The sequence below is a fragment of the Euprymna scolopes genome, chromosome 46 (assembly GCF_053919585.1).
Source record: "Euprymna scolopes isolate OS-2025 chromosome 46, ASM5391958v1, whole genome shotgun sequence".
Classification (NCBI taxonomy): Eukaryota; Metazoa; Mollusca; class Cephalopoda; order Sepiida; family Sepiolidae; genus Euprymna; species Euprymna scolopes.
In genome coordinates this window covers 211,228,710-211,243,652 of record NC_136527.1, presented here as the reverse complement: position 1 = coordinate 211,243,652, position 14,943 = coordinate 211,228,710, and the positions used below count along the sequence as shown (strand labels likewise).

The following is a 14,943-nucleotide window of genomic DNA, read 5'->3' as shown; positions in this document are numbered from 1 at the left end:
CTGCTGACGTTATCGAAGGTTGCTCTTGTTTGGAGCATGCCATGGAATTATTGAAAGGCGTTTACGTATAGAATTTTGCACAAAATTGTACCAAATTCTATATGTTTGATTGAAAAACATATTTTTAAGAGATTATTTTGAAATGGAAGAGCTTCACACATTTTTTTTTATTCACGTCTTTTGGCGAAATCAATATTTTTATTAGATTGCAATAAAATAAACAAGCTTATTTTAATGTTTCTAATTAATTTAAAACTTATTGGATTTAAATTTTTTAAAGTGTATAAAGCATTTATATTTACAATTTAAGTGTATAAAGAAAGAAAAAAAATAATAACTTACCTTTATTTTTACTGGAATTCAATTACGAAAAAAACATCGGGATAATTTCGTTTTTCTTTTGTCTTCAAAATACAAACATTGTTTTGTTTGTTAGGATTTCTTTAGACAGTTGATACAATTTTTTGTTTTGTGTGTCCAATTCATGAAGAAATAAAATATGTGAAAATATAAAAGAATCAAAATTAAAAGATGAAAAACATTAATAAAATATGAAATTATTTAAATAGAAAATCAACTGTTAACGAACAAAGAATATGGGTCACCGCAATACGGTGTAATCATTATTTCGTTCCTCGTGTAAAAATCTTTGTCCATTAGTTAATCGTGCCGAATTGTTTTCCTGTCAACGCTTAGGCTTGCTGTAAGATTAAGACTGGGCATTTAATTATTTGGACTAGTCGAACTGCTGTTAACATCCGTCTGAATAATCCAAATAATTCTCATAAAACATTTCACATAAACAAATCAAATTTAGGTTAACAAAAAGTAACCCTTTCGAATGAAGATGGCTATAAACAATATTAAAAAAATATATATTTTTTAAATTTTTCTTAAAAACAAAATGTAAATATATATATAAACAAAATATTTTAGAAAATAATTTCTCAATTTTAAATAAAAATTGATTGTAAACATAAAGCATTTTTTTTTTTTTGCAAATAATTATTGGAAAATATTGCAAAGTGTTTACATAGCTGGTTCTTTGGGATAATAGGGGCGCCTCAAAAAGTCAACAAACAGAAAATTTTAGTTTTTACTATTTTAAATCGCTTTTTTATTTTCCCTTTTTTTTCTTTTTTTGGGTTTGTTTTACTGTACACATAGAGTCAAAAAAGTTGTCAAAAAACAAATATATAACAAATAAATGGTACCAAAGGCAAGATAAGTTACTTTTCTACCAAACTGGATATAATTTTCGTGTTTTTATTCAATTTAACATGTTTATTCAGCTCGAAAAGCATACAGTGTTTAGCGTCACTAGACAAAATACTGTTAGAAATTCGCTCAATATATGTTACCGTGACATAACTTGACATATATTCAGTGTTTTTTTAATAGTATTTTGTCTAGTTTATTATTTATAACACCTTTTCCCGAACTTACCGTGTTAAAGAGAGAATCGGCCGCCATCTTGAATTTTCCAATACATCGCTAAACACTGTATGCTTTTCGAGCTGAATAAACATGTTAAATGGAATAAAATCACGAAAATTATATCCAGTTTGGTAGAAAAGTAACTTATCTGCCCTTTGATAACATTTATTTGTTATATATTTGTTTTTTTGACAACTTTTTCGAGTCTATGTGTACAGTAATACAAGCCACCTTTTTTTTTTAGTTTAAAACACAAGTAGCGCCAGAGGGACTGCTAAACGAATGTGAAGAATTGTGTAAAAATGAACGTATGTTTCCGTGACGTCAGATTTGTGTTAACTAGACGAACTATGGAGAAGGTAATCTCGTCAGCATCAGACAAAGCCAGACTCTTTGTCAAGAACTTTGCAGCTAATTCTACCTTTTGCGATCAAGGCCGCCAACCCCCAACATTTCCTCCTGTATTTGAAAACACACTATGTGATATACGTATATCTGTACGTGATGTTGCCAAGCTAATCAAAAACTTTGATTCCAGTAAAGCAACTGGCCCTGACGGTATTCCAATTATAGTACTCAAAAAGCTTCAACCTGAACTAGCGCCCATCCTTACAAAACTATTTAAACGTTGTCTTAAGGAGAATAGTTTCCCATCTCCCTGGGAAATTTCATCAGTATGCCCTGTATTTAAGAATTCAGGTGATCGCTCATCCCCCTGTCAATACATGCCATTAAGTCTCCTGTGCGTCATGAGTAAGTTGCTGGAATCTGTGTTAAATACAGAAGTAATCAACCATCTCAACAAAAATAACCTTCTTAGTGACACTCAATATGGTTTCCGTTCTGCTAGATCTACAGCAGATGTGCTTACAGTCATATCTCATAGGATTAGCAAATCTCTCGACGGAGGCAACCTCTCTAGGGCAATTGCTCTTGACATATGTAAGGCCTTTGAAAGGGTATGGCATAAAGGTTTACTTCATAAGATCTCTAGCTATGGTATAGCTGGAAATGTCTTCTCAATTATTAAATCATTTCTTTCTGATAGGTTCATAAGAGTAGTAGTTGAGGGGCAAAAATCAGAAGCCCACAGTATTAATGCCGGTGTCCTTCAGGGGTCCATCCTGGGCCAAACTCTTTTCCTGATCTGCATTAATGATCTTCCAAATCACATCCTTACATCATTTGTAGACATTTATGCTGACGACACTACCATTTATAGTAGCACATCAAAGACAGTAAACGACCAAGTTCTCTCCAATTCTCTCTCCTCTGATCTTGAGCATGTAGTATAATGGGGAAAGGAGTGGCTGGTTACTTTTAATGCATCTAAAACCAAGCTTCTCTCTTTACATCATCAACATTCTGATCCCCATCTGGCATCAATTGAAATGAATGGCTCTCGTCTTCAGGAGGCCTCAAGTTTTGACAAGCTTCTGGGCTTGACCATTACTCCTGATCTTAAATGGAACACGTACATCAAATCTGTTGCCAAGGCCGCTGGAAAAATGGTGGGATCTTTCTATCGATCCAGTAGATATCTCACTGCTGATGCAATTCTCTATCTATATAAGAGCCAGGTACGTCCAAGGATGGAATACTGTTGCCACATCTGGGCAGGAGCTGCTAGAAAGGACTTGGCCTGCCTTGATAGAGTTCAAAACAGACTTCGTAGCCTCGTAGGAGATGTATTTTTCTCTTTCTTGCAACCTCTATCCTCTATCTCACAGAAGAGATGTTGCGAGTTTGACTCTGATGTATCGTTATTTTCATGGAAAGTGTTCGACTGAGCTTCAATCTATGCCCCCCTCGCCAAACTTTCACAAGAAACACTCGTCTAGCTGTAAACACTATCAATAATTCCCCCCCCACTCTTTATCTGTGCCTAAACCTAAACGTAGATTCCATGAACAAAGCTTTTTTATTAGAACTGCACGCCTGTGGAATTGTCTTCCGTTTTCCTGCTTTCCGGCTGACTACAATATGGTTGTCTTCAAGTCTAACGTAAATAAGTTCTTGATGAGCCGTTCCATATAAGTTATGAAATTTAACAAATTTTCATTACTAATGATTATTATATTGTCCAATTTCTACTGTACAGTCTTTAACCCTTATCCTTGAGTGGCCTCTTGGCCTTGATAATGTGTTGATACCTATGAAAAAAAAGAAAAAAGTCCAATGTGAACACGTTCTAATTGAATCGTCCCCCTAAGTAATCCAAGTTACAAAATTCCCACTGTTTACTATGCTAAAATCACAATGACTAATGTATACCTATTAACCCTTATCCTCGAGTGGCCTCTGGGCCTTGATAAGTGGTGACACCCATGTAAAAAAAAGCCGGGCATCGGCGTTGAAAATAAGGGAAAACTATGTATTCTGGGGCAGATGATTAAAAAAAAAGTTTAAATGAGCAAAGAAAACTAGGGTAAATATGAATAATCACCCTTGAAAATTCCTTTAAAATTACCAATTAATAAGGTTTTCGGGGGCTGAAAACGAAAATAACGTTTGAAATTACGGCAAATGAGTCGTTTCAAAGATATGAAGAAATGTTAGTTTTAAAAAAGTGGGGGATCACTTTTCTATAATAATGTAACGTAAAATGAGCACCCACTTTGTGATTACCACATGATGAGAGGTGGATGACAAAGGAAGAAATAAACAGATGCGGAGGAAAAAATCGAACAATAAAAAAACGATGGGTTGAGAAATGGGTGGAATGGAGAATAGTTCTCAGAGAATTAGAATAAATGAGGGATTTGGGAGTGAGTGGAAAGAAGAGTAGTTTCGAGGAAGAGAGAATTCGATTAGGAGAGAGGCAGAATTAGAAAAGAGAGAGGGATACAGATAGAATGAAAAAAGATATATTAGGTCAATGAGAGAGAGAGAGAGAGAGAGAGAGAGAGAGAGAGAGAGCAAGGAGAAACAGAAGAAGAGGTGAAACAACAGAGGCAGACAGAGATTTCGAAAGAAAGAAAGCAACAGATTAAGCGCGGTAGAGAGTAATGATTTATATATATATATATATATATATATATATATATATATATATATATATATATATATATATATATATACATACATACTGATATATATATATATATATATATATATATATATATATATATATATATATATATATTATTGGTAGTATCGTGTAAACATAAGCACGATGTGTCAACCAAAGAGTGCTCAATGTTTAGACAGAGCAATATTAATATGGGACATATTCATATATATATATATATATATATATATATATATATATATATATATATATATATATATATATATACACACGGTGGGGTAGTAGGAAAAGAGATATTGAGAAAAATAGGGGAAAAATCTTTTAGGTGAAATTATCTATAGCAGCACACATAACATCTAATGTCATTTTATCTCGGCATTTGTTCAATTTTATTTTAAGAACTTTAGGGTTTGTATTACTGTACACATAGATTCGAAAAAGTTGTCATAAAACAAATATATAACAAATAAATGTTATCAAAGGTAAGATAAGTTATTTTTCTACCAAAGTGGACATATTTTTCGTGTTTTTATTTAAGGTAATATGTTTATTCAGCTCGAAAAGCTGACAGTGTTTACCGATGTATTGGAAACTTCAAAATGGCGGCCGACTCTCTCGGAGAGGGTAAGTTTGGGAAAAGGTATTATAAATAATAAACTAGACAAAATACTTTTAGAAATTCGCTCAATATACCGTGACATAAGTTGACATATATTCGGTGGTTTTTTAATAGTATTTTGTCTAGTTTATTATTTATAACATCTTTTGCTAAACTTACCGTGTTAAAGTGACAGTCGGGTGCCATTTTGAATTTTCCAACACATCGGTAAACACTGCATGTTTTTCGAGCTGAATAAAAATGTTACATTGAATAAAAACACAAAAAAATATCCAGTTTGGTAGAAAAGTAACTTATCTTGCTTTTGATAATATTTATTTGTTATGTATTTGTTTTGACAAGAAATAAAGAAGGATTCACTCTCCATGATTGACCACAAAGAATAATCAAGAACGTTAAGATCACGTGATGAGGCCATTCTTGTTTGCTGATCCAGGACTAAAGTTGTCTGTGTTACTTGAGCGGTTTGGCTTTTTGCACCATCTTGCAATCAACAAATACAGAATTATACCATGGGGTTAGTTCACATTTAAAAATGTCCTCAATGTAACGTTCTGTGTTAAGAACAAGAAAAATAGTCTATTGGCATTTTTTAAAAAAATGATGGAGATTTCCCTCTTTCAGAAATGGCTGCTCAGACCATCACTGATGATGATTTCTTCATTTTGAAAATCTTTTCTGTATTATCAGGTATTCTCACAAGGACTTTTTCATTTTGATGCTTGTGGGATGTTGAAGTGAGAATAACTTTTCATCTGTGAAGATGATGTTATTGAGCGTGCCTTGTCTGATAGTAAGGTTTAACAAGAGTCGATTTCTCATGAGTTTCTTTGCAATTGTGGGTGCAGAGAGAACTGTCGCTTTTGGAGCTTATAAGGTGACATTAATAAGTCACTTCGACAGGTAAATAGTAATCGTCCATTTTTATAAACATTTTGTTGATTTTGATTTTTTCCCAACTTGAATATTTCTTGTACACGTAAAAATTAACATCTTTTGTTTCTAAAAAAAATTAGAAATCATACATTACATTATCATATAATAACAATTAAATATTAAATTTATTTTAATATTATCATAAGAAATAGTTCAGAAATTTTGTAACAGGGCTTATGTCCACACTGTATATCGAAAGAAGACACTTTCAGTAGCTGTAGGCGACAGCTAGACGAATTCCTCACGATTAAACGTTGATTACATTTACATGCAAATTAGATACAATCAGAACGTTGGAATTGAAGTGGATAATAAACTGGTCGAGAGAAATGGCGTATTTCTTGGTATTACAGAGATTAAGGGTGATTAAGCGGAGGGATTACAGACCTACGAGTGAGAGGTACTTGGAAGAAGTAGGGAAGGATTTCTGATTTTGATTGTATTATCAGGGTGAGCGCGTACGCAGACCCCACACTTAGAAATAGCACGTCCGAGTCGTCCACATTTGGGACGATCGCAAAGGTCAACCCAACCGCAGTGCAATGGATGGGCCTCGCTCTGGGGGAACGACCTTAATGACCACCGTTACCCCCACGTAAGGTAAGTATATTGTTTTATGTGCCCACCACTGTTTTTATATCACACTTCTATACTAACAAATTCTGACCAATATAAAAATATATTTTCTCAAACACTTATTATTCTTACCAATATAAAAATATATTTTCTCAAACACTTATTATTCTGACCAATATAAAAAATATATTTTCTCAAACTCTTATTATTCTGACCAATATAAAAATATATTTTCTCAAACAGTTATTATTCTGACCAATATAAAAATATATTTTCTCAAACACCAATAAAAAAGCTAAAATAACTCCACATAATTCTCACCAATATCAGTATATCACAACCCCTCTCCCACAGAAAAGACGTTGCGAGCCTATCCTTGTTTTATAATTATTTTCATGGCAAGTGCTCGTCTCAACTCCAATCCCTGGTCCCCCCTCGCCAATCTTTCACGAAAAACACCCGTCTAGCTGAATCCACTGTGAAAAATTTCCCCCACTCTATATCTATGCCTAAATCAAAACGCGGATTCCATGAACAAAGCTTCTTTCTTAGAACTGCACGCCTGTGCAACTCTGTTCCGTCTGCCTGCTTCCCACCTGACTACAACTTGGATGTGTTCAAGTCCAACGTTAACGGATTCCTAATGAACCGCCTCCTTAAGTAAACACTTCATCAAATCTCCACACTAACGTAATGTACTTGCAATAACCCTTATCCCTGAGTGGCTTCCGGGCCTTGATAAGTGGTGATCACTGTGTAAAAAAACATTCTCAAGATCGGGCCAACTGGGGTTAAGTAGATCCGGGTGAGTAGGGACATTTGTCCTCAGACGTCAGCCCATTAAGAGTTCGCTGGGGCTAAACCCACAGTCCATTGGTGTCGCTCTGTGTACAAGCAAAGAAAGATAGGGGTCTTTTGCCTTCTTTAAAATTCTGTTCATTGTTTTCACACAGGCTTCTACAGCTCCGTTGCTTTGGGAATAGCGGGGACTGTTTGTAACGTGCTGAAAACCCCAGTCATTTGCGAACTTGGCAAAGTCCTTCGAAGTATACTGGCTTCCTGGGCCTGTTCTTAGGATGACACGTACCCCATATCTGGCAAAAATAGCTTTAAAACTCTGTATGATTGCACTGGAAGTCATTGAGGTAAGCATGGCGATTTCTGCATATCGAGAGAAGTAGTCGACAAGTATGACAGCTGCTGCCTTTCAACTCAAACAGATCAGAGGCTACAGTGTGCCACGGTCTTGTTGGAAGCTCAGTTGTCATGAGGGGTTCAGGCGGTTGGTCGCTTAGCTCGGCGCATCTTGGACAGTTTTCTACAGTTCTTTTGATTTGTTCAGATAGTCCTGGCCACCATACGGACTGGTGAGCTCTTTGTCTGCACCTGGTAATTCCCTGATGACCAGTGGATTTTGGCAATAATAGTCGGTCTCAGTAGCGACGGGATTATGATCCGTATACCATACATCAGTAATCCATTCTCACACATGATGCTGCCACGGTAGGCCCAATAGGGTTTAATTGATGCTGGGACATGCTCCTTTGATGGCCAGCCATTTGTTACATATTGTAATATGCAGTTCCTGATTTCATCAGTTTTAGTGGCTTCCTCCAGCTCTTTCAGACATTTTGCTGTGGCATGTTCGTTGGTGTTTGGAATTTCGAGATACCAGTAAGCCTTTCCGGATCAGGTCGCAGGCCGTCAGCACTGAGTATATGTCCAAGAAATTTTACTGACGACTTGGATATTTCGCATTTTCCCGGATTGAGCGTAATACCAGCAGCCTGAATTTTTTTCAGTGTGCTCTTCAGCCGGGCATCATGTTCTTGTTGGTTTTTTCCATATACTAAAACATCATCTTGCATGCATATGGCTCCAATTTCGGTCTCTAGTACTTGTGACATGCGTCTCTGGTAGATCTCACTCGCTGATGAAATACCAAACGGGAGGCGGTTGAATTGGTATCGTCCGAATGGAGTTATGAAGGTCGTCAGCGAACGAGATTCTGATGAAAGTGGAATCTGCCAATACCCGCTGTTGGCATCCAACTTGCTCATGATTTTTACTTCCCCTAACTTAGCCAAAAGGTGGTCGACCGTGGGGAGCATGTGGAATTCACGTTTTATGCACTTATTGAGATTTGTGAGATCTACGCATATCCTAATCGTTCCATTTGCTTTTGGTACTACAACCATGGGGGAACACCATTCGGTGGGTGTGTCAACCTTGCTTATGACCCCCAGTTTCTCCATTCTCTGGAGCTCAGCCCGTGTTTTCTCCATCAAGGGTAGTGGTACGCGTCGTTGTGTGGGTACTGAGTATGGACTCGCATCCGGATGTAAGAGTATGGTACATTCTTCTCCAAATGTGCCTAGGCCTGTGAATAAGTCTGGAATTTCTATTTTTGGGTCGAATGGGCGTTTCTGGCTTATGATGGTATGTAAGTCTGGGTGGACAGTTACGAGCTTAAGTGCTTCGATGGCTGGCCTTCCGAACAGTGGCTCCTCGAGATTGGGGATAATAAATATTCTCTGTTCTGCTTAAAGATCTTCATGCGAGACAGTTGCAGTGACCACTCCAGTCACTTTGAGTGGATTACGTCTTGGACCATGAAGAATTTTGTGGGTATCTGAGCGGTCTGGTAGGTCTCTCTGTAACTTATATATGTGCTCTGGAATCGCGGTCACATCCGCCCCAGAGTCCAGCTTGAATTTCAGTGGCACTCCATTGATGGCGATATTGGTTCGCCAAGGCTTACTTATGCTGATATCTGATATCGTCAGAACACCAAGGTACGCATTCTGATCGCTTTTACAGTCATCTGAGCTAGGTTTAATTTCATGCAGCCTTCGTGTGCGACAGCACTGAGCATAGTGGCTAACCCTACCACAATTGTGCAGGTGGCTGAGATGGCAGGACACGTGCGTCTCTGGTGTTGGGTTTTGTTACCACAGCGGTGGCACTCAGCCTCTGGTCTATACTGCTGTGTGCGCTCATTTGTTTGTCGATTTTCATAGTACAGTTCTCGTCCGGGTCTTGTCATGTGTTTACCCTGACCTTGTCTGCGAATTCGGTTGTCACTAACGTAGTGGACTGCAATATTATTGTCAGCTGGATGTTCACCAACGACATGTTCTGGGGACCGCAGGAGATGCTGTTGTGATTTTATTGTTTCACTCTGTCGTGTGCATCTGATGGCCCCACCCAAGGTGAGGTCCGGAATCATTTGCAGACTTAATGATAGCTTAGGATCTGTGTACCTAACTACAATTCTATCACAAATTAATTCCTCGTGCAGGTCTCGAAAATTGCAGTTTTTAGCTGGTGTGTGAAGGTTAGTGATGAATGAATCAATGGACTCACCTTCCTCTTGACACCTTCGTTTGAATCTGGTCCGTTCATAAATTACGTTCGTATCACCCGTACCACTATATTGAAGTTCTGGGCTTCCTCGGGTGCAAGTTTGAATGTGGCGAAAATGTCTTCGGCTTTATCACCCATACAATATATTAGGGTGTCCACTTGACAAGCATTTGGTTTTTCGTCAAGGCTGGACACTGTCCGGTAATGGTTGAACCGTCGTATCCATTTTTCCCATGACTCGGGTTGGTCGAATGGAAGGGGCTCTGGTAGACTCACGTGGCTATTCATACTGGGGGGTTATTATGTAATTTCACGTATTTCTTTTTTTTTTTTTTAACGGCTCTTAGGCTCGATATTTCGTATAACTCTTTCCCCGTATTTTGCTCACATTTGTTAGTAAATCCCTTGTTCTGACACCATGTTATGTCAGGTTTCTATTAATAATAACAGGACAAGAATATGTGACCGTTCAGACAAACATGGCCGACTGACCAAGTCTCGTTTATTAACGTTTATGTCCGAGAGTTTATATTATAAACATTGAACAAAGGGGGGGGACAACTCCCACCGATCCAAGGGACATAACAACTGTAATATTCAATATCAAGGTCGTTTACATGTGAACAACATAAAATCATAATCTTTTCAATGAGAACAAATACAAACGAATGAAAACTTTTAGAATTCAAACCAAAGCACTAAACCAAAAACATATTAATGTAATTAAATCAGTTTTGCATTTCATTAATTGGAACTTGTACAGTTTAATCGAGACATAAAAATGGAAAAAAGAGTTATATTGTACATACGCGTTATGGAATGAAGTTCTCCGAAAAAAAAGTAACTTAATTTGATCAAGTACTTTTTCTTATAGAGGAAAACAAATTTTATAGTAATCGATCTATCATCGCCATTTTGGCTATTTAGGGACACGAGGAAGGGTGGCTTATACAAAGGACAAAATGAAAAAAAGATTTAAAAAGGACAAAGAAATTCTTTAAAATAAGTGAAAAATATTTATATAAGTATTTTTTTCTGCTCATGTTTCAAAACAAAATAATCTCGTCAAAATTTGAAAAACTTTAAACGGTGATTGGAGTTATCTTCTCCTGGCGTTCCCTTCTCCTAAGCGAAAAAACAAAAAGGTGGCCGTTACCCGATCGATCTCATTAAAATTTGATTTTTCTTGATAAAAAAAAAAAAAATAAATAAATAAATAAATAATAATAATAATAATATTAATAATAATAATAATAATAATAATAATAATAATAATAATAATAATAATAATAATAATAATAATAATAATAACTGCTGGATCAAATCAATTGATTTCTTGGTCGACCTAGACGAGAGTACCCAAAATGGCCGACCAGGACTGAGATATGACACGTGACCGGATGTAATGGAAGAAATATCTCATGTATTTAATTTAAGCCGTCGTTTCGTATCTTCGGCTCTAGATGAAGGGGAAAAAAACATAACGAATGAAGGTTTTTGTTCATATTTTTTTAGACAGGGTATTTATTTAGAAAAGGAAAAAAAAAAGGTTTTTGTCCATATTTTTAGACAGGGTATTTAGAAAAGGAAAAAAAAACATCACGAATGAAGGTTTTTGTTCATATTTTTAGACAGGGTATTTTTCTATTACGTGCGTTAAGAACAGATTAAAATTTCTTCCACATTTTCTAAAATAGCCGCTTTTAGGGTGATGGCCGTCCGGTCGGGTATTTGACGCAAAAAACCGAGTTTCGCTGTTCTGTCATAAAACCCTATTACCCATTCTTGCCTACTAACTCTGCCAACGTTATTTTTGCGTTTGAAAAGTAAACTTTCGTCAACTTCAACTATGTGTCCCGTTCCGCCCAACTTTTTTTTATCTTTTAATAACTTGCTCGTGCATATATCTCTGCAATACTCAAACCATTGAATGGCGACACCCGTAGAAACCCCACTGAAATTTGCGGAAGTAGTCACAGGTGTCTGTGAAACAAAATCGAACATAATTTGCAGTATAGTGTGAATATGGAGCTTTGACTTCTCGAAAAAGGTGCCCTTCCGCACCGACATCCTTGTACCACACATAGTGCATCTCCAACAAACTGTGTCTAGTTTAAACGCTGCAGATGGCCTGATACACATTGAATGTCCACAATCACATATTTTCTGGGTGGACACGAGCTGTTTACTTTGGGCATACTGTAATCCTTTCTCCTGGGTAAAATTAAGGAGAATTTCCATTCTTGGAGAAGTAGCCATTTTTTACAAGCGATACGGTAGAGAGAAGAGCAGTGTTGCCAAAGTAAATTCAAGTGCCTGACAGCTTGGTTTCTTTTTCAATTTTGGCTTCAAATTTGGCTTTTTTCTGATAATTTTATATAAATATTTATAAATTATTAAAGATTAAAGAAAAAGTTACAATAAAGTATTTGTTGTATATGTTGTAAGATACGATGTTGTAAGATACGAAACGACGGCTTAAATTAAATACATGAGATATTTCTTCCATTACATCCGGTCAAGTGTCATATCTCAGTCCTGGTCGGCCATTTTGGGTACTCTTGTCTAGGTCGACCGATTTCTTTTTTCCTGAAAACTTTAATCCATAACAAGTACATACAATATATTTTTTTCAATATTTTTATTTTTTGATTTCTTGATTAAACTGTACAAGCACCCATTAATCATTTCAAAGGACGAATGAAACAAAAATAAATTAAAAATTACGATCTAAAGAGTTATTTTCCCGTACAGGAGCAGTAATTTAAAAAATGCCAATAGATACTATATATATATATATTTTTTTCAATATATTAATCTCATAGTATAATTTGCGTCGTCGTCGTCGTCGTCGTCGTCGTCGTCGTCGTCGTCGTCGTCGTCGAGGTAATCGATAATATAGCAATAATATATGTAAATATAAATAATTAATGTAAATGATATAAAATATACTTTTAAAAGTTATATTTGTGACGACAGAAAAAAAAAAGGTTTAGTTTATCAATTTTAAATGTACCTATTTACTATGCCTCCCCACGGGACAGAGTTAGACACCAGGGTCGTTTTTTAACGTGGAGAAAAGGTACAAAAATTAAAATTGTCTCAGTCGTGAAGGATTTCTCCTCCACCGTAAGAGAACAAGAAAATGAAGTGCAGCATCTGAAGAACAGCTACTACACTTTTAAATGTAATTACGAAAAAAATAAAAAAAAAACACCAAACTTTTTATTATTCTAATTTACTTTCAAAAACAAATTAAAAAAATAAATTTTTTTATGTGTAATTATTTTATACACTAGAATCATGTATACAGATTTTTGTAAAAGCAAATTTTATTCACTTTTTTCTTTAGAAAAAATATTTTCCTGTACGCCACACATAGTTCATATATATATATATATATATATATATATATATATATATATATATATATATATATATATATATATATATATATATATATATATATATATATATATATACTATTTATTTTTTTATATTTGGATTATTTGGATTACTGTTCTCATCTTGGATGTAACCAGTAGTTCGACTAATCCAAATCATAATGAAATGTTCACTCTTTTACACGAGGAACAAAATAATGATTACACCGTTTTACGATGAACATAAGTTCTTTGTTCTGAAGCAGTTGATTTTTTCTTCTTATAATAATTTCACGTTTACATCGTGTTTTTTGTCTTTTAATTTGGATTCTTTTATATTTTCATATATTTAATTGCTTAATGAATTGAACACACAAAACGAATTTTGTATCAATTTACTAAAGATTATATTAAGAAATCCTAACAAACGAACAAATTTTCTGCGTTGGACACAAAAGAAAAACGTTTTTTTTTTCGTATTAAATTCCTGGCATAGAAGGTAAGTTTTTATTTTTTCTCTTTACAAAAATATTATTCAACAACTTTAAAATAATCTTAAATATTAAAATAAGTTTATTTTTTATTGCAATCCAATAAAAATATTAGTTTCGTGAATAAAATACGAAATGTGACCATGTGGGTCAACTCAATGTCAAGTTTCTTTCCAACTCCTCCAAAAACTTTAAAATGACGACTTTTCTAGGTTTTCAATGATGCTGAAAATGAATATCACATTTAAATTTGTGGCAGATAAGTAGTTTTCATGATATGAAGAAATTACTTTTTTAAAAAGTGTTGGATCACTGTCTTGTATAAATTTAGCGTAAAAAAGCACCCATGAAAAAAAAAATGAACGAATCGCTTAGTAAAAAAACAGCGCCGGTTTTGGGGGGTGCTGAAAACAAATATCACTTAAAAATTGCTTTATGTTATGAAGAAATTACTAAGTGACCAAAAAGTGGGTTCTCGTTTTACGTTATTTCATATAGGAAAGTGATCCCCAACTTACTGAAAAAGTAATTTCTTCATATCATGAAAACTACTTATCTGCCCCAAATTTAAATGTGATATTCGTTTTCAGCATCACCGAAAAACCTATTCAAGTCGTCATTTTAAATTTTTTTAAGGAGTTGGAAAGAAACTTGACATTGACCGAAATGTGTTTATTTAAGTAAAATTTAAATATTAAAATAAGTTTACAATCTGAAAGGTAAGTTATTTTTTTTACGTTTTAAAAAAAAATCTCATTCAATAACTTTTTAAATAATCTGAAACAGTTTTTTTTTTTTTTTGCAATCTCCTCCAAAAATATTGATTTTTAAAATAATATTAAACATAAAAAGGTTTAATTTTATTGCAATCCAATAAAAATATTGATTTCGTCAATAAAAGTGTGGGTACTCAGGCAGGGAGTGATCCGTGCTGAAATAAATAAGCCATTATTTAAAAAAACTATTCTTAACATGTGGAGGGGGGATATCCTGTACTTTAACCTTACAATTGAATAACAAACATATCATAAAACTTTAATTAAAGTTGGAAATACGATTTAAAAATAGCGCGGATCACTCTCTGCATTAGCACCAAAATGTCTT

General features: G+C 34.9%; 1 protein-coding gene and 1 non-coding gene across 2 annotated transcripts; both read right to left on the bottom strand.

Moving 5' to 3' along the window:
* Nucleotides 1–6,468: 6,468 nt before the first annotated feature.
* Nucleotides 6,469–6,631, bottom strand: LOC145271559 (U1 spliceosomal RNA). The gene has a single exon (XR_013865969.1). It is a non-coding gene; the product is annotated as a U1 spliceosomal RNA (small nuclear RNA).
* An 800-nt stretch (nucleotides 6,632–7,431) lies between these two features.
* On the bottom strand, nucleotides 7,432–7,740 carry LOC145270351 (uncharacterized). The gene has a single exon (XM_080126000.1). The coding sequence runs from the start codon at nucleotides 7,738–7,740 to the stop codon at nucleotides 7,432–7,434; it is 309 nt and encodes a 102-aa protein (XP_079982126.1).
* Nucleotides 7,741–14,943: the final 7,203 nt, after the last annotated feature.